The 19364-nt window shown below is 43.9% G+C and overlaps 1 protein-coding gene across 1 annotated transcript in view; it reads left to right on the top strand.

Moving 5' to 3' along the window:
- PDX1 (pancreatic and duodenal homeobox 1) overlaps positions 1-15721 on the top strand; it is a 47247-nt gene extending 31526 nt beyond the window's left edge. The window contains exon 2 of the mRNA XM_044288080.1: positions 15318-15721. Coding sequence (XP_044144015.1) covers positions 15318-15721 — 404 coding nt within the window. The remainder of the gene's footprint in view (positions 1-15317) is intronic.
- Positions 15722-19364: the final 3643 nt, after the last annotated feature.

Raw genomic sequence — 19364 nt, 5'->3', positions numbered from 1 at the left:
TACCAGTGTCATGAAGTACAATATGTGAGGAAAAAACAATCTCAGAATGGCCTGTATAAGTAAAAGCGTTTTAAAGTTATCAGCACTTAAAGTGACACTGGTCAGATTTGCAAAAAATGGCCTGGTCCTTAAGGTGAAAATGAGCCTGGTCCTTAAGGGGTTAAGGTGAAAAATTGGAAGGGTCCTTAAGGTGTTAATTATAAAATCTAACTAGCTATTGTCTAATCTTTACTGTAAAACCTCATTGTATTCTGTGTTTTAAGTTCTTTTTCATCATCCTAACAGATATGCTATCTCTCCACTATATAAGTCGAGAAAACACACACAGACATCACAGCTATAGTCTAGTCTCTTGTGATTGGTTGAGGCTGACTATAAGGTATTATGGCAAACCCATTGTCATGTACTTACCTGACTGCATCCCCACAGAATCCCGGCCTCGCTATGGCAGCATCGCTGATGTTGTTTGGTTACTGTGGAAACCAGCCACAATGATGCTGGGGTTGGTCAGCCTTTCAGGGAGCAGGGATGTCGGGCCAATTAGGCTCAGTGCCGCCATCATGTGTTTCCTGTTGGTGGGGTATTTAAACTGGGTATTTAAAGCTGGCCACAGTTGCCTGTGATTGGTATTCCTTGCCTTTTTTTACTCTACTGTTTATACCTCTGGATATCTGACTGCTGAACCACTCCTGACTTCACCTTATCTGCTGATTTGACTCCTGACGTGACTTCCTGGTATTGATACTGTCTGGTATTGGACTCCGAGTTAGTTTCTCATTCTAAATCTGATATTTATTCTCTGGTTCTGTCACGACCATGTTTATGGCCGTGACTCCTTGGGAGCCGCATACAGTTGCCCGCGGTTTTTGGGTTGTTGTTTCAACCGCAGCTGGAGGCATATGTTGTTAGCCTCAAGTGCGGTTGCCGCGGACAACAGCTATGTGTGCGGTTCCCTTGGAGTTGTGTGCGCGTTTGTATGCACTTTTGTATGTCTGTGTGCACTCTGTGTTATGTGTGGTGTGCACCGACACCTTTCCTACACTGTGGTTGCCCGTGGCAACGTTTGGTTGGAGTTGTACATGTGGTGGCACTGTCCCGGCCTTCGGGCTGACTCCCTGGACATGGTTGCCACCCATGTCGTTGCCGGCGGCCACAGCCACAGTGTGTGCTGGATTTGGACACTTCCCCTTTAAGTTGTGTTTTCCCTTCTGTGGTTTTGGAAGGGTTAACTCCCTTTCTGTGTGTGTGAGTCACGGGGTGTGTCTGATTGTTGGGTGTGGCCTCTTGGCCCTATATAGCCTCAGTTGTAGGCAGTAGCCAGAGAGGGTGCTTCAGCTATGCTGGCTGGAGACATCCTCCTGGTTACTTACCAACTGCCAGTGGGGGCCATCCTTCTGGTCATAGCAAAGAAAATATGTCGTTTGATGTCTTGAAGATGTGTTTGGTTTTATGTTTCTTTATTGCACCTATGGTCCTGGGTTCCCGTGTGTTGTGTGCGGAGTCCTGTTGTCTGTGGTCAGTACTTCCACATGGGTTCCAGGCTTTGTGTCTGTGGCAGGTGAGTGTTATGCTTGTGGCAAGTACCTGCCATTGCCATAGGGTATTTGTTCTCCCTTCCTTGCAGCTTGGCCAGTGAGACTCCTGTTCCTCCGTATCCAGAAGGAACAGGTTGTCCTACCCTGACTCCTAGTCCAGGGACCGGTCGGAGGGTGAGTTAGGGCTCCGAGGTTCCTGAGCATGGGTCCTCCTACCTTAAAGGTCGGCCCATGCAGCTAGGAGTTAGGGTCAGGTTAGGGACGCGATAGGAGGTGACCTGCTCCCTAATCCTGTTGTCCTGGTCAAGCAGCGACCATCTTCCACCATCGCACGGCTGAGGGTTTCCCCCATCCTCAGCCGTGACAGTATGACCAGAAAGGCTCCTCACCTGGTTCCCTCGAAAGAGGGTGAAGCATGCATCGCCATAGGCTGATGGGGTGCATGCGCGCTCTTCGGAGGGAGAGCGTTATGGGGGTTTTGTCACTGACGGCGCGGTGAGTGGCGTTTCCCCGCCATCCCTTCACCGTGCTTTGAATTGGCGTCCCCTGAGTTTTTGCACCGTTTGTGTTTGTTTGGTGTGCGGGTGCACACCTTCGAAAGAGGGTGCAGCATGCAGTGCCATCCCCTTGTGGCCTGCATGCACGTTCTCCGGAGGGAGAGCGTTCTGGGGGGATCACCGTTTACGGCACGGTTGGTGGCTTATTCCCCGCCACCTTACCTTCCGTGTCCGTGTTGGTGATCCCTCGTCCCTCTCCATGTTCCCATCTCTGGTCGTTTGCTGGCAGCACTCCGTAAGTGGTCTGGCTGCGTGCTGGTTAGGAGTGTCTGCTGGCAGCGACTGGAGTGGGGACGTGAGTGGAGAGTCCCCTCGTCCATCCTCAGTGGTTCTCTCCCCTGTGTCGCTGTGTCGGGCTGCAGGCCTCGCTGGACTGGCTGAGTGTGTGCTGGGAGAGGATGCAGCTGGCAGCGACTTCCTGGGAACCATGTCCTGAGAGTGGACGTTTCCTTCTCCTATCCCCTTGTCTGAGTCCCTCACGAGTTTTTTTTTTTTTGTGGGGGGGGCTTTGAGGGGTGGGAGTGTCACGACCATGTTTATGGCCATGACTCCTTGGGAGCCGCATACAGTTGCCCGCGGTTTTTGGGTTGTTGTTTCAACCGCAGCTGGAGGCATATGTTGTTAGCCTCAAGTGCGGTTGCTGCGGACAACAGCTATGTGTGCGGTTCCCTTGGAGTTGTGTGCGCGTTTGTATGCACTTTTGTATGTCTGTGTGCACTCTGTGTTATGTGTGGTGTGCACCGACACCTTTCCTACACTGTGGTTGCCCGTGGCAACGTTTGGTTGGAGTTGTACATGTAGTGGCACTGTCCCGGCCTTCGGGGCTGACTCCCTGGACATGGTTGCCACCCATGTCGTTGCCGGCGGCCACAGCCACAGTGTGTGCTGGATTTGGACACTTCCCCTTTAAGTTGTGTTTTCCCTTCTGTGGTTTTGGAAGGGTTAACTCCCTTTCTGTGTATGTGATTGTTGGGTGTGGCCTCTTGGCCCTATATAGCCTCAGTTGTAGGCAGTAGCCAGAGAGGGTGCTTCAGCTATGCTGGCTGGAGACATCCTCCTGGTTACTTACCAACTGCCAGTGGGGGCCATCCTTCTGGTCATAGCAAAGAAAATATGTCGTTTGGTGTCTTGAAGATGTGTTTGGTTTTATGTTTCTTTATTGCACCTATGGTCCTGGGTTCCCGTGTGTTGTGTGTTGTGTGCTGAGTCCTGTTGTCTGTGGTCAGTACTTCCACATGGGTTCCAGGCTTTGTGTCTGTGGCAGGTGAGTGTTATGCTTGTGGCAATTACCTGCCATTGCCATAGGGTATTTTTTCTCCCTTCCTTGCATCTTGGCCAGTGAGACTCCTGTTCCTCCGTATCCAGAAGGAACAGGTTGTCTTACCCTGACTCCTAGTCCAGGGACCTGTCGGAGGGTGAGTTAGGGCTCCGAGGTTCCTGAGCATGGGTCCTCCTACCTTAAAGGTCGGCCCATGCAGCTAGGAGTTAGGGTCAGATTAGGGACGCGATAGGAGGTGACCTGCTCCCTAATCCTGTTGTCCTGGTCAAGCAGCGACCATCTTCCACCATCGCACGGCTGAGGGTTTCCCCCATCCTCAGCCGTGACAGGTTCCGACCTGACTTGTCTGACTTCTCTTTCCACCCTAGTTTAGGTCCTGTGCACTTATCCAGGTTAGGGACCATTGACCAGTTGGGGGCTGCCGTTCAGGGTGGATTGTCAAAGTAGGTAGGGACAGTGGTCAGGGTGGAGTTTAAAGTTGCATTGTTCCCTACCTTATGTGACTTGGGATGGACTTATGTGACCCTTCATGTCGTCTTCACTGTATTCTGATATGTAAACTGGCAGAGGTCATTTTGATCAATCTGTGGTGAAGGAATCCCAAAAACTTTAGATTTGTTGAAAGTAGTGATGAGCGAAATCAGCTCGTCCTGCTTTGGCCAAAACTATTTTGTTCATCTACATAATTCATATTCATTATGATGCCTATCTTCATACATGCATTAAAATGTTTTGCCTCCGATTAGACTCTTTCAATATGGCCACTGTTAACGCGAGACTTCATTAGTATCGAGCATGTGCCGTTACTGTGAGTAGCGGCGCATGCCTTAATGTATTACATAACCCCAATTCATTAATGATTGTGGCGGCCTTCACAAATCTGGGTTCATATTCGCTGTGTAATACATGAATGCATGCACCACTACTCACAGTAGCAGCGCATGCGCAAGACTAATGAATTCTCGCGTTACCAACAGCCATATTGAAAGAGCCTCTTCAGAGGCAATACATTTTAATGCGCTACGGAGATAGGGATCACAATGAATATGAGCTATGTAGATGAATGAGCCAGGTTCGCACATAACTAGTTGGAAACAGAGGAGCACCCAGAAACGTTGTCTAGGGAGGGTCCGAGCAGAAATAATAGGGGGCGCGCTACGAGCGCCATGCAATATTTTAGGCCCTGCCCGTTGTTATAATCCCCTCCTACATATAATAGGCCACTCCCAACAAACACCATACAACAGAAATTATATTTTTGAGGATGAAGGTAAGAGACACACTGACAACATCAAATCACTGTCGTTTGGAACGCTACATTTCTGTTAAAACTGTTACTTTATTAATCAGAAAAACAAAAGGGAAGGGGGACTAACCTATATTAAAAATTCTAGGACACCATCCATTCAGTATAGGGTCGATATGAGGACCTATGAGCCGCATACACGGTAAATGCAACTGCGGGTGGGGTCACTAGAAATGCCGCAGGCTAGTGCTATACTGCAAGTGAAAGCAGAGGGCCATGGGGCCGTGCTAATTGATTCCACAGAAGTAAGCACTATGGCGCGGTCAGAGTGCTCTGAATCACTGCCAGCTCATGGATCCCTCGACTAAAGTTATGGATAGACTAATCCAGTGATAAACATCTGCCTGCAGAAGCCGATCTCAATTGAATCCATCCGTTCATGTGAAACGGATGTCTAAGAATCGGCCCTGCAGACACGAATCACTGGATCTAAGCTAAGCTGGGTGAAACAGACAGATCTGGATTGCTGTTGCTCATCTACCTGCAGAGGGCTGAGAGCCGCAGACCTCAACTGCAGTGTGAGCGCAAAGCAGATACATATGAACATTAATTCATCCCCACACCACACTCGTGCTAATTGATTCCACAGAAGTAAGCACTATGGCGCGGTCAGAGTGCTCTGAATCACTGCCAGCTCAGGGATCCCTGAGCTGGCAGTGATTCAGAGCACTCTGACCGCGCCATAGTGCTTACTTCTGTGGAATCAATTAGCACGAGTGTGGTGTGGGGATGAATTAATGTTCATATGTATCTGCTTTGCGCTCACACTGCAGTTGAGGTCTGCGGCTCTCAGCCCTCTGCAGGTAGATGAGCAACAGCAATCCAGATCTGTCTGTTTCACCCAGCTTAGCTTAGATCCAGTGATTCGTGTCTGCAGGGCCGATTCTTAGACATCCGTTTCACATGAACGGATGGATTCAATTGAGATCGGCTTCTGCAGGCAGATGTTTATCACTGGATTAGTCTATCCATAACTTTAGTCGAGGGATCCATGAGCTGGCAGTGATTCAGAGCACTCTGACCGCGCCATAGTGCTTACTTCTGTGGAATCAATTAGCACGGCCCCATGGCCCTCTGCTTTCACTTGCAGTATAGCACTAGCCTGCGGCATTTCTAGTGACCCCACCCGCAGTTGCATTTACCGTGTATGCGGCTCATAGGTCCTCATATCGACCCTATACTGAATGGATGGTGTCCTAGAATTTTTAATATAGGTTAGTCCCCCTTCCCTTTTGTTTTTCTGATTAATAAAGTAACAGTTTTAACAGAAATGTAGCGTTCCAAACGACAGTGATTTGATTTTGACAGGTGGAACGTATACCATATATTAGTTATACCAGTGAAATTTTCTAAGAGACACACTGCACTTAATACTCAGTGCCCCGACATAAAGCTACTGTACTCAAACTATTATTTTTCCCTCCCTGTGACTGGACTCGCCATCCAGTTCTGTTTCACAGACTGCCCCCCACGTGGCTCTGTGGTAGGAGCTGTTGCAGTTTCATTTCCTCCCTCCTAGTCCTGAAAGCGCCAAAGGAGGAGTGGAGGAGGAGCTGCGCAATATTTAAGGTCTGGATGGAGGAGCCCGGCTCTACACATCTTACAGAGAGGGGAGTGCCTGCCCTGGCTGCCTGCTTGACATTATACAATAGACAACAGCAGGCTACAGCCAGGAATCTCCTCCCCTCTCCTCCCTCTCCAGATCCTGCTCACAGCCTGTGGGGTCCCCCCCACCTTCCACTGCCCGACAGTGGCCTGCTGCCCCCCCGACTGACCTCACGAGGCCAAATCCCCCCAGTGCCCCCCATAATGTGCCAGTAAAAAATGCCCCTATACAGTGCCCCCGGTAGATGACCCCATAGTGCTCATCTTTCCCCCTTCCCTATTGTTCCCCCCATAACGTGTCCCAATATAAAATGCCCCTATATAGTGCCCCTAGTAGATGCCCATAGTGTCCCATAGTGCTGGAAACCAGATTTTGGGGAAAATTCATAACAGATTCGATCAACACAGGGATAAAGTATAAAGTAGGAAACTTTGGCCCTGATTTATCAACTGGGGACAATTTGAAGTTTGTCTTCACATTTGTCTATTGATGTAAAGGTAATAATTTGTTAGCAAAATGTTTGAAAGTGGCGCACAGTGTATGTTAATTTAAGCACAAATTATCACATTCTGACTTACTTTCACCTGCCACAGCTATGGCAGGTTGGTAGTGGAGTGTAGTTGAGACAATTTTTTGGGACTTTCCCTATGATAAATAAGGTTAGCAGCCAAGGCCCATAGGAACGCCCACAAAACAGCTGTATTTCTGAAACTGACGCAGCAGGAGCAAAACATAACCTTGGCGTGTTACAGACTATTGATAAATGTGTCTTACAAGTAAAATGACTGAAAAGCTGCAATTTGCTTCAAAGTAAAGACAAGTTTCATAATTCAGGACCTTTGTGTATTTCTTATACATGTGTTCTTTCACAGATCAGTGGAGGCAGTGGAGTGAGGCATGTGCCAGATCTCTACCTGATAAAACCACTCCAGGATAGGTGGCTAGATGGAGAGATGTCATTTACAATTCCTAGACCATAATCCAATGCATAAGCTGAAACAGGGCCCTCCATTTACCATGTGCCAGTCATAATACTGGTGTTTTATGTGGCAAAGGGGTCTTTAGCCCCCCTCCCCCTTTTGAAGTAATAATAGAGGCTACAATGCACATAGTGCAAATAATTTTTGTAGGCGGCCGAGAAAAGGCCCATAACAGTCATTTAAAGTCTAAAGTCAAATTTTTTATAGGTGCATTTTCCTCATTTTGGGCTAAAAAAAATCTTTTTTCAATTGGTCTTAATAAAAAAAAAATTCAACTGTTTTAAGCCTACAGGGTTAAGTTTCAGCCTGCAGAGTATATTACTTTAAATTTTAAACAGAGCTGTCACGTTGCTGCTGTGATGCTGGATGCAAAGCCCTTATTTCTGAACATCTGACAGCTCATAAATATTTATTTAAGCCATATTGTTATCAGTTTGATAAGAACTTAGTTATAATGAGTGTTTATGAGTAGAGATGAGCGAACTTCTGTTTTAAGTTCGGCGTCTAAAGTTCGGCTTCCGGTTAGCGGAGAATCCCGATCTGGAACCGGATATGGATTCCGACTTCCGTTGTGGTCCGTGGTAGCGGAATCAATAATGGCCGATTATTGATTCCGCTACCACGGACCACAACGGAAGTCGGAATCCATATCCGGTTCCAGATCGGGATTCTCCGCTAACCGGAAGCCGAACTTTAGACGCCGAACTTAAAACAGAAGTTCGCTCATCTCTATTTATGAGCTGTCAAGAATTCAGAAATAAAGGCTATACATCCAGCTGTCAGAGCAGAAACATGTTACTCTGTGTGAAACTGAAAGTAAATACTCTGCAGGCTGAAACTTAACACTTTAGGACAAAAACTGTAGAAATATTTTAATAAACACTAATGGAAAAATTTTGTTTTTGTTATCCCAAAATGAGTAAAATGCAATCATAATAAACTTCCTGTCATGGGTAAGGTTGCAGATAGCTGGAACTTATAAATAAACGCCTGATTGGCTTGATCCCAAACTAAGGAGCATATAGGTGAGCCTTTTAAAACCCAAAGAGCTCTCCCTGACTGCTATGCACATGCAAGGGTCTCAATGGTAGACGATTGCATGCCCACGTACCTAAGACTGTGTGACACCTGAAAACCCTATAATAGTGAGGGGACACGACCACCGGCTCCCTGCACTTAATACGGACGGAGTCAGGGTCACCTAGAATCAAGTTAGCAAGGAAACACAATAAAGGAAAAGACTTATCTGAGCAAACAGCAGCAGCAGCCTCCAGCAGTGAACACTTCATCCAGGAACTAGTATAAACCGCAAAGTGAGGCAGTATGGGAGGGAATATAAAATAAGACGATTAGTCAAAATAAGTGAAACCAAAACAAAGAACGTCATACAAGAGGTAGAGAAGAACGTCTGTCAGACCTTCTCACAGAACTGGCGGTGACACTTCCCCCCGAAAGTGTTCATTAGGGATGAGCGAATCGACTTTGGATGAAACATCCGAAGTCGATTCACATAATACTTTGTTTGAATACTGTACGGAGCGAGCGCTATGTACAGTATTAGAATGTATTGGCTCCTATGAGCCGAAGTTATTACGAGACTTCGCATAATAACTTTATAAATCAATTTCTACTCTAAAAACCAATTTCCTGAACTCGGGTTCGGTTCCAAGTGGTACCTTGGAAGGGTACCTCAGAAGGGTAATAGTACCGCAAAAATGTAATTTTGGGGGGTCTGACTGGTGCCTGGGATCATTAGGCAAGGTTGCACCTAGAGTACTCCTAGTACTCAGAAACAGCCATTGGGAGAGGTAACCACTTTAGAGAGGGTAAATTATTTCTTCCTGTAGCAACCACTTATAAAGGTACCCCATATTGGGCAATCTCTACTTAGACGTTAAAAGTGTTTCTTGACAATAAGGTGATCAGAAATCGTCCCTGCTGGGACCCTCAATAATCAGCTGCAATCTGCGAGAAAGCCTCTTACTAAGAGCTCAATTTCCCTGCAGGGCCACCGCAGGTGAAATTAAGGACTGTGCATTGCCCTTTAAAATCAATGGATTAACTTGTTGTAGACCAGAAGGCGCTGAGCAGATGTATATGTGCTTAAACAGAGTCTTGTGACCCAGTAGACAGTGGGTGCTTAGAAATGGGCTCCCACCCCAAGACGTAAAATAAGGAAATTCCAGCACTCCAAAGGTTAAGAATGCAAATTGTGATTCATTTCATGTGGCTACCCATGTGATGTTTCGATCCTGGTGGACCTTCATCAAACTATTGCTTTGTAGAAAAGCAAAAGAATGAACCTGGCTCTCAACTCCTTGTGTTTTAACACACTTTCCCTAGCGCCTGTTTCATTCTTTTGTTTCTCTACGCGGCAATAGTATGACAAATGTCCTATGGGATCGAAACGTTACACGTGTGTAGCCGCATGAAAAAAAATCACTATTTGCATTCTTATCCTTCAGATTGATACATAGTTTTGTCAGAAATGATTCTGTAAAGTTTTTTTTTTTTTTTTTTTTCAGTTGCAACCCTACCGAAGCTTAGAAAGAGCAGAGATTTAAATCATTTAAATACAGATCCTCCTGAATCTTTTCCCACAGAACTATATATCAATCTGCTTAGCTCTTCCTGCTCTAGAACATGAGGTCTGCAGATTGCAAGTACAATTACATTGACAGGTTCCCTTTTTTTTAAGGTTTTACATCTAGTATTGAGCATTCAGCCTCCTAGTGGCTGCTGTAGGCAGACAAAATGTTATCATAAGGGGAAACATGGGACGACCTCTATGAAGATTTAGTCTGAAATTAATCAGCATAAAATGTTGCACATTTTTAAGTTATTTTTAAGTTATTAATGGTTATATTAGCCTAATGTGTGGGAATAACAAAGCAGTGTATCCATCTGCTAGGAATCAGTAACATACCTGTAGTCTAATCAGCGCAGTTTATTTAAATGTATTGAAGTTCACATTCAAAGATTTACATTAATCAGTTCAAGACTGGGCCCTTTACTCCCCTCCTGACCAGGTACATTTTCCGTATTTTCTTTTTAGCACATGCAGCTTTGAAAGTCATAACTTTTTTTCTGTTTGGTTATGTAAATAACTGTTGCACCTTTTTTTGGGGTGAAATATGGGGCTTTATTTTTATCATATTTTTTATTTTTGTATTTTTTTGTTTTAACTTTTTTAGCTTTTAGTTTTTATTATGACCCTTTCCATAATGAAAATTTTGCTATATATGTGATGTATGGAGTATGGTCAATGGGGGCGGGGCTAGAAGCTGCAGTGTAGGGTGTGGTGGCATTTTTTTAATAAATTTTCTATTTTGTATTTTTTATTTATTTACACTGTGTGTTATACATGACCTTTGGGGGACATTTAACTTTACTTTTTTTTTAATATTTATTTCTGATTTCTCCTGTAACTAAGGCTGACATAGGTAAGTGGTTAAATACATCGCCCATCTGGAATACTCACTACGGTAATACAAGTGGGGGGATTGCGTACTTATGTGCTAACAATCTCTGTCCCAGAGGTCAAACACCCACCAATCTAATAATCTTCACTTATCTAGTGTACAGGTGAGAAATGTCATCGGCTGGAATGTCTCTGCAATGGTCAGATGCTGGTTATTCTAAATCTCAAGTCACTGAAAATACACAGTGTAGCCGCCACTTGCTATAAACAATGCCAGAACAGTAATTGTAGGCAATTGATACCTAATTCATAGCTTTCCAGATACTACATGAACTTTCATGTTTTGTGTCACTGAGTATACAAAGACAAATCTAATCAAACATGAGTCAAACCTAACAAATGATTATTACACGGGCGCCAGGTTTTATTTAGAGTCAATCAATAAACTCTAAAGTTTAATTGCTGAACATGAGAAACTAGATTGTACAGGTTCAGCTGGACATCAGAAAGGAACCTGGAAAGTCCAAGGTTCTAGAAGACAAATCGTTGTGGTTTATCCAATGGCAGCTCTGATCAGATCCCATACTTCAAAATGTATTAAAATGTATTTGTTGCGTGGTGATTGAATTCAGACCCTAGAATTGCCAGTGAAAAGGAATTCTAACCCCAGTTTAGACCCCAAAATGAATTCGGCCCACAGACAAAACGCCAACATTAATTCAGACCCCAGATCAGACAAAAAAATAATAATCAGACCCTTTTATTTTTACTTACCTCTTAATAATAATGTCTAAAACTGGCCATACACGATAGATTAAAACTGAACCTGACAACCATTTAATGTTTATGGGGACTCTCCCCTGATGGTAAATATGGAGGGACTACTGGATTTCAACATGTCCAATCTTTTTGTTCTTATGGAACATTAGCCACCTCTAGAGGAGCCTGGCAGCAGTTTATGCCACTCTCTCCATTGACAGTACATGTACACTCAGCTAAGACCGGGGTGTCAGCCAAGCGAATGTTCAGCTGACTATCTAAAGTGTAAGGTCAGCCTAAGGCTAAATTTATGCCACATTTGGTGAGTAATTTTGGTGTGTATGTTTTTTTAATGGCAGTCTATGGCAGGTATGTGCACTTGCATACAGTTAAATACTGCATTTTACTGACCCCCGCAGGAAGAAAAGGAATCCTACAAGTGATATTCAGTTTGCTTAGCTAACAACTGTATCTGACAGAGATAGTCCTAAGCTGTTCCAACAAAAACAGTAATGCGCTTTATAACCAGGTTGTAATAAAGTACTAAAACCGAATCATAAAGGATTATAAGTACTATAAGAGATAGCTGTTAGGGAGGCTCTCCAGTCCGAAGAATGTTGTATAGACCTGAAATCAAATCTGTTTATCAAAAAAGTATCAAAGATGATCTGCCTTAAAAAAAAAACACACATTGGGCCTAAAAAGCAATTCTAAAAAGTATTTAAGTTCTAAAAAGTATTCAAAAAGTATCTAAAAAGTAGCAGTACTGGAGCATAAATAGGCATTGTTCCATTCCGCTGTTAATCCTCCTAAAATGCATAAATAACTTCATAGTTTGGTGTTACTAGTTGGGTGTTTTTGTATACTCTAGCACTATCCAATCAGTGCTACTAGTGTCAGGGGAATGGTAACATTCATTTTCATAAATTTCTAGGAGGAGTACCAGAAGAATGGCAGGAAACTTAAATATGAGAATTGCTATTTCATGGGGAACACAAGCATTTACTAAAACAGGATTGGTATCAGAACCTCCAAGAGACATCCTGCAGTCGCAGAGACAGGAGGTGATGGCCTTTTATTATGATTATTATACATTTTAGACACCTTTATTTCCAGGGCATTGTACTTATAAAAAAGGGTTTACATACATAATATAATACAAACCATAAGTTGGAAAAACATGAGCTACAGTAATTGAATGACAGAATAGTACAGAGGAGGAGAAAACTCTTCCCATGAGGGATTACAATCTACAAGGAAAGCGGAAGGAGACGTGAGGGTTACATGATTGACAGATACAGATGAGAGGATATCATGTACAAGAGAAGGGACATCACAAGTAGTGTTGAGCACGAATATTCAAATTACGAATATTTATCTCAAATATCGCAACTTCGATCATTTTTTCTATCTGAAGTTGTGATTCCTCCCTGCTTAATTTGCTTGTCAAGCAACTTAAGCAGGGAGGAATCATGACTTCAGATGGAAAAAAATGCTGAATATTCTTAAAAACAAATATATAGCACTATATTCTATAATGCTATATATTAGTTTTTGACCCAAGCCTGTATTGATTGCGTAATATTCGCATATTACGCGATCATTTCCTTGCCGATTTTCGAGTAACAAAAAAAGAATGTAGAATATAACGAATATTCAAATTCATGAATATTCAACGAATATTCTACAAAATATTGCGAATTCGAATATGACCCCTGCCGCTCATCACTAATCACAAGAAGCTATTACTGCAATCATGTTACATGATGTTATATCTGTACATAGTCATCAGTTGTTTTCTCTTTGAACTGAGTCTTTAACCACAAACTTCTAGTGGAAATTGAAGACCGTCATGTGATAGCATCACTGAGAACCAACATTGAGATCCTATAGGTGAAAGTGATGTTCCAGTATTTTACTATTGATGGCCTATGCTCAGGACAGGCCATCAATATGTGATCAGTGGGGGGTCCAACACCCTGTATCCCTGCCAGATGGCTGTTCAGAGTAGCTCCGGTGCTGAAAGTTACCGCCAGAACTACACCACTCTGTAGTGGACGGAGCTGGTTATCATTCATTTCAATGATCAGCGCTGTAATGATCAGCTTCAGTCACTACACAATGGATAGTTCTGGCTTTATCTTCTGGCGTCTGAGCTACTAGATAACAGCTGATTGGCAGGGGTGTAGGGTGTTGGACTGTTGATGGCCTAACCTGAATATAAGCCAAGTCATAGACCTTTATGGCATATGCACAGGATATGCGTATCCCACTTCATGCTATACTTTTGTTTTACTGGATGTCTCTGTAGCAAAGTCTATAATGCTAGTCGATACAGTGAAAAAGTATACCAATGCATACCTCTGCAGAATATCTCAAAAGGACATTCTTTTGGCATGTTTTGGATTGTTTGGCCCTATAGATACATCAGCTTCCTTGATATATATTAGAGTAATAACTCTAACTGATCAACATACATTTTAGTGTTTGCCTGAGAGATTTTATATATCACATACTCACAATATAAAGTTTTCCGTTATAAACGGATATGAGAACAATGTGCGAACAGACCCCTGGGTTGGGTAAGTGCTAAAGAGAGCTTGTCAGAGGGTAAATGCAGTCGAGAGGTTCTCGTGTAAATGCCCCAGGCTGAGTGGTTGCTACATCAGCAACTTTCTTAAATGATGAAGCGTGTCCAGTGGCAAATTAAATAGACCATAGTCCCTGAGCTGTGTCCCAAACTTACAGACCCCAGACCAAGCCTTCTAAACGAATACAGAGCTCAGACAAGACCCTACAACATCTCACATTCTGCCCCTCTGTGGTGCCTCACTGATGCTCTGCATTCTGGATTCAGTACCTGTGCAGATATGGTCATGTGACTATATCTGTGCAGGTCCTCCAACAGTAACAGGAGCTGCACACATATGGTCATGTGACCATATATGCACAGGTCTTTCTGCAGGTCCTACACACATTAGTGCCAGGGATCAAGCAGTTTGCTCACAGCTTCTGCCATGATTATTGGCATATTGCAACAAAACTGTCCCAGCAGTCTAGTGAATCGATGTTGGGTGGCTGAGACATCAACAGCTTTCTTTAGCAGAGATAGTGTTCGGCTATACCACTTCCCTCTGCCTTCAATGCTAGCCACATGCCTCATTTGCACCAAAGCTATACTCCTGTATGTGAGGCAAAAAGTTGCAGAACAATTTGTGACTATTACAAGGACTCTATCAAAGAAGTAAATAGTTACAGATATGGCAGCACATTATTAGCTGGATCTTTGTCGAGACCCAGCAATTTAAGTAGGGTCGACAAATTGCTGCTATATCTGCATACGATCATGGTATAATGGCTCAAATAAAGGTAGCATTGGAACTGGATGTCGCTTTGCCTTTTCTAAAAGAACTTGACCATGTTTGAATTCAGTGGTGTAACTAGAAATGACTGTGCCCCACAACAAATTTTTCAATGAGGTCCCCCCCCCCCCACCAGAAACTTATTTGTAACTCCCGACTCCCATTGAACCCCCAATCCTGTGGCTAGTCAAGATCATGCTCTCAGACGAGGCCCGGGTGCCGCTCAGTCTATTTCCTACAGTGTCACTGTATATAATGTCATGGTATCATACTGTTGAGGGGTCCCCTGACAATAACATTTTTTAGTCCTCCTCCTGGGTGGGCCCTTTCTGAGTTTGGGCCCTAAAGCAACCACTTCCCCTGCTTCCCCTATAGTTATACCCCTGTTTGAGTTCTTGTGATTGTCATGCAACCCGTCAGGGAAATGTTGAAGTTGCAACCAGCATGAAGACCTGGTCTAAGTTGATTCCTTTAATACTATTCCTCTATAAATTTTGCATTTTCCATTGCAGGTGGCTCATATATGATGGAACAAGAAGAAAATAAGAGAACAAGGACAGCTTACACAAGAGCACAGCTTCTGGAGCTGGAAAAAGAATTCCTCTTTAACAAATACATCTCAAGGCCAAGGAGAGTTGAGTTGGCCGTCATGCTGAACCTGACCGAAAGACACATAAAGATCTGGTTTCAGAACCGAAGGATGAAGTGGAAGAAGGAAGAAGACAAGAAGAGAGGACGAGGAAGTGACCCCGAACAAGACTCTGTGGTGTCCTCTGCTGATATTATAAAGGATGAGTCTCAGTGTATGGGAAACACACTACCCACCAGAGACTTGGTGCTGTCACCACCATTGCCAACTTCTTCATCCTCACAAGCCAACTCTATGACATCCTCCAAACAAGCTGAAAAGCGATAGAGATAAATCTTTTCCGTTGACTCTAAGTATTACAGCATATTGAACTCAATAGACTTAGTTAACATAGATCAGGCCATGCAATGGTCCTGGCTATTACGTGCAAATGTGACCTATGCTTTATGTAGTCATTATTGACAAAGTTTCACATTATATGTATTGAAAGTGTTCTGTAGTACAATGCATAATGGACAGCAGAAATATGAAGATCATATCTTATAAATATCATCATTCAACTAGCTTTAAGCAGAGGCTGATTTTTGTATTAGCTTTTTCCTTTAAATGGTCACTAACTTTTCACACAACTTTGCAAAATTCAATAATACAAGCAATCACAAGAAACTTTTTAATATGTTTTATCAGTGAGAAGTGTCTAGCTCTCTATGTTTTATGCGGTTTACCACTCCATTCCTCCTTGTTTTTAATTTAGAAAAATGCTTTACTTCTGGTAATATTACATGTGTCAATTCAAGTCTATAGGGAGGGGTGTGAGCTGCAGCATTAGTTAGACAGAACTCCAAGAGAGACACTAAAGAGATAGCACAGCTACATAGAAAGTTTCTATTTTAGCACAAGTACTTAGTACACAAACATACAGGTCAGAACGTCTCTGTAATGTCCTCTACGATCCTGTAGCTGCTTCTGACTGACTGTGAGACAGTTAGGCCTCTTTTACACTGGGCGTTGCGGGTGACGTGCGGGAAAAGATGCGGGTGCGTTGCAGGAAAATGTGCGATTTTTCCCCGCGAGTGCAAAGCGTTTCAATGCGTTTTGCACGCGCATGAGAAAAATCGGCATGTTTGGTACCCAGACCCGAACCCAGACTTCTTCACAGAAGTTCAGGTTTGGGATAGGTGTTGTGTAGATTTTATTTTCCCTTATAACATGGTTATAAGGGAAAATAATAGCATTCTTAATACAGAATGCTAAGTAAATTAGGGATGGAGGGGTTAAAAATATATATAATATTAAACTCACCTCATCCACTTGTTCGCGCAGCTCGGCTTCTCTTCTTTCTTCTTCTTTGATGACCTGGGAGGAAAAGGACCTTTGGTGACGTCACTGCGCTCATCACATGGTCCGTCACATGATCCATCACCATGGTGATGGACCATGTGATGAGCGAGTGACGTCACCAAAGGTCCTTTTTCTTCCCAGGTCATCAAAGAAGAAGAAAAAAGAGAAGCCGAGCTGCGCGAACAAGTGGATGAGATGAGTTTAATTATTTATTTATTTTTTTCAACCCCTCCATCCCTAATTTACTTAGCATTCTGTATTAAGAATGCTATCATTTTCCCTTATAACCATGTTATAAGGGAAAATAATAAAGATCGGGTCCCCATCCCGATCGTCTCCTAGCAACCGTGCGTGAAAATCGCACCGCATCCGCACTTGCTTGCGGATGTTTGCGATTTTCACGCAGCTCCATTCACTTCTATGGGGCCTTCGTGAAAAACGCATAATATAGAGCTTGCTGCGATTTTCACGCAACGCACAAGTGCTGCGTGAAAATCACCGCTCATGTGCACAGCTCCATAGAAATGAATGGGTCCGGATTCAGTGCGGGTGCAATCCGTTCACCTCGCGCCTTGCACCCGCGCGGAAAACTCGCCCGTGTGAAAGAGACCTTAGGAAGGAGATTCTCCTCTACTTTCTGTGTGCAGTAGATGGCAGCTGGTCTCCACCGACCATGTCTGAGAAAGATAAAAAAAAAATTGATATTCTCTATGCACAGAAGAAAACTTCTACAAAATGCCAGATGCAAGTGACATAATGGCCAAAAATATTGTTATTCCTGAAGTACACAAACCGTGCTACTGATTAATGCAAAGTTTGCTGAAAGGTTAGTGACACTTTTGCCAGGGGTATGTGGGCAAGGGGTCCTGCTCAGGTTTATCCTGTACCTTTGCCACATGCGTGTTGTGTACCTCACATGGTATTCTGCCTTCAATAGACATTAGGTTACAAGAAGCCCAGATATCTGGCTGTCCTTCCATTATAGGTGGGGTGGCCTTTATCAGCACCTAGAGGCCTATTATAAAGTTCGCTATAGATCACCTACTCCTCTATATATGCCTCAACTGTACCTCTCCCCGTATTTAAACCATATAAAAGTATTATGAGAGAGCAGATTGTGTATAGCAGGGGTCAGCAAACTGCGGCACACGCACCAGAGGTGACACACAGACCACATTCTGCAGGCTTTTCAGTCATGTCACCATTTGTTACGCGCTATATCTTAATGAAAAAAAGACCCTTCAAATGTGCCACACATGACATGTGTGCTAGGCCCACCCCTCACACTTCCTGCCCCGGCCTTCATAGAGGAACAATAGCAGGTTGTGGGACTCTGCTACACTGCTGTTTGCCTGAAACCTTGCTGCTGCTGCAATGTTCCTCCTCAGGACTGCCACAGAAAGGTATCTGAAGGGACTGGGGATGGGGAGAGCGTGGTGAGCTTGGGGAGATAGGGGAACGAGTTCTGTGACTAGTTTGGAGGTGGGGGATGGATAGTGAAATGGGGGAACGAGTACTGTGACCAGTTTGGAGGTGGGAGGGAGGATGGTGAACTTGGTGGAATAGGGAAACGAGTACTGTGACTAGTTTGGGGGATGGATGAGGATAGTGAAATGGGAAAACAAGCACTGTGACAAGTTTGGGGGTGGGGGTGGGAGATAGTGAAATGGGGGAACGAGCACTGTGACTAGTTTGGGGGTGGATGGGGATGGTGAGCTTGCATGTTATTGCTAGGGGGATGATGAGGAGTCAACTTTCTAATTTTGGGGGCGATGGTGATCGTGCATTTGATTGCTGGGGGGGATGATGGAGAGCAAGCTTTCTGACTACTTGGGAAGTGGAGGGGATGGTGAGCCTGCATGTGATTCTTGGGGGGAAGGGGGTGGCAGGGGAATGGTGAGCATGGAGATTAGGAGCTGGTTATGATGGGAAACCAGCTTTCTGACTACTTTCCCCCATATACTGGTCCCCCATATATTGGTCACTTAGGCAGATTGAGATGAGCAGTGATATGCTTTATCATCCATATATTTGCTGGAAGGCAATTTTCCTAAAAAGTTAGAAGTCAGGCAGTGTTGTTGAGAATTCTGGGATGCAGCTGGTAAATATCTGGTTTACATCATATGACTTTGTATGACACGGCACACCGAGAGCTTCAGCTTAGATTTTTTTTTCTGGCACTCCGTACAAAGAAAGGTTGCTGACCCCTGGTGTATAGCAAAAGACTCAAAGTGTGAAAGGATGTATAAGCAACGTCCCTCTCACTGCAGTAAAGTCTTTATACCTTAGTGACTGACTCCATTGCTTGACCTTGTAGATTCTGGACCTTCTAGTAATTTATTTTCTTTCTGGAATACTGTAGAGAAGAGATGGCTTTCTTGATGCACATGTATCAGAGTTAGTGACTCTCTGGCACTCAGGCCTAATCTTTTCAGGAGTGAACACATGTAGCTCCTCTCTCTTCCTCAGCTAATACTAGACTTCACTAGGGGCAAACCTAAGTCCACCTCCCAGCTTTCTACAAGTCAGGATTGTTAAAACTGACCTATCCCCAAAAAAATAAAAAATGGGTACAATGTAATACAACATTATATAGAACCAAATAACATTAATTACAATACAATTAATT

This window comes from Bufo gargarizans, chromosome 3 (assembly GCF_014858855.1).
Source record: "Bufo gargarizans isolate SCDJY-AF-19 chromosome 3, ASM1485885v1, whole genome shotgun sequence".
In the NCBI taxonomy this organism is placed as follows: domain Eukaryota; kingdom Metazoa; phylum Chordata; class Amphibia; order Anura; family Bufonidae; genus Bufo; species Bufo gargarizans.
This window is presented reverse-complemented; position numbering and strand designations above follow the sequence as displayed.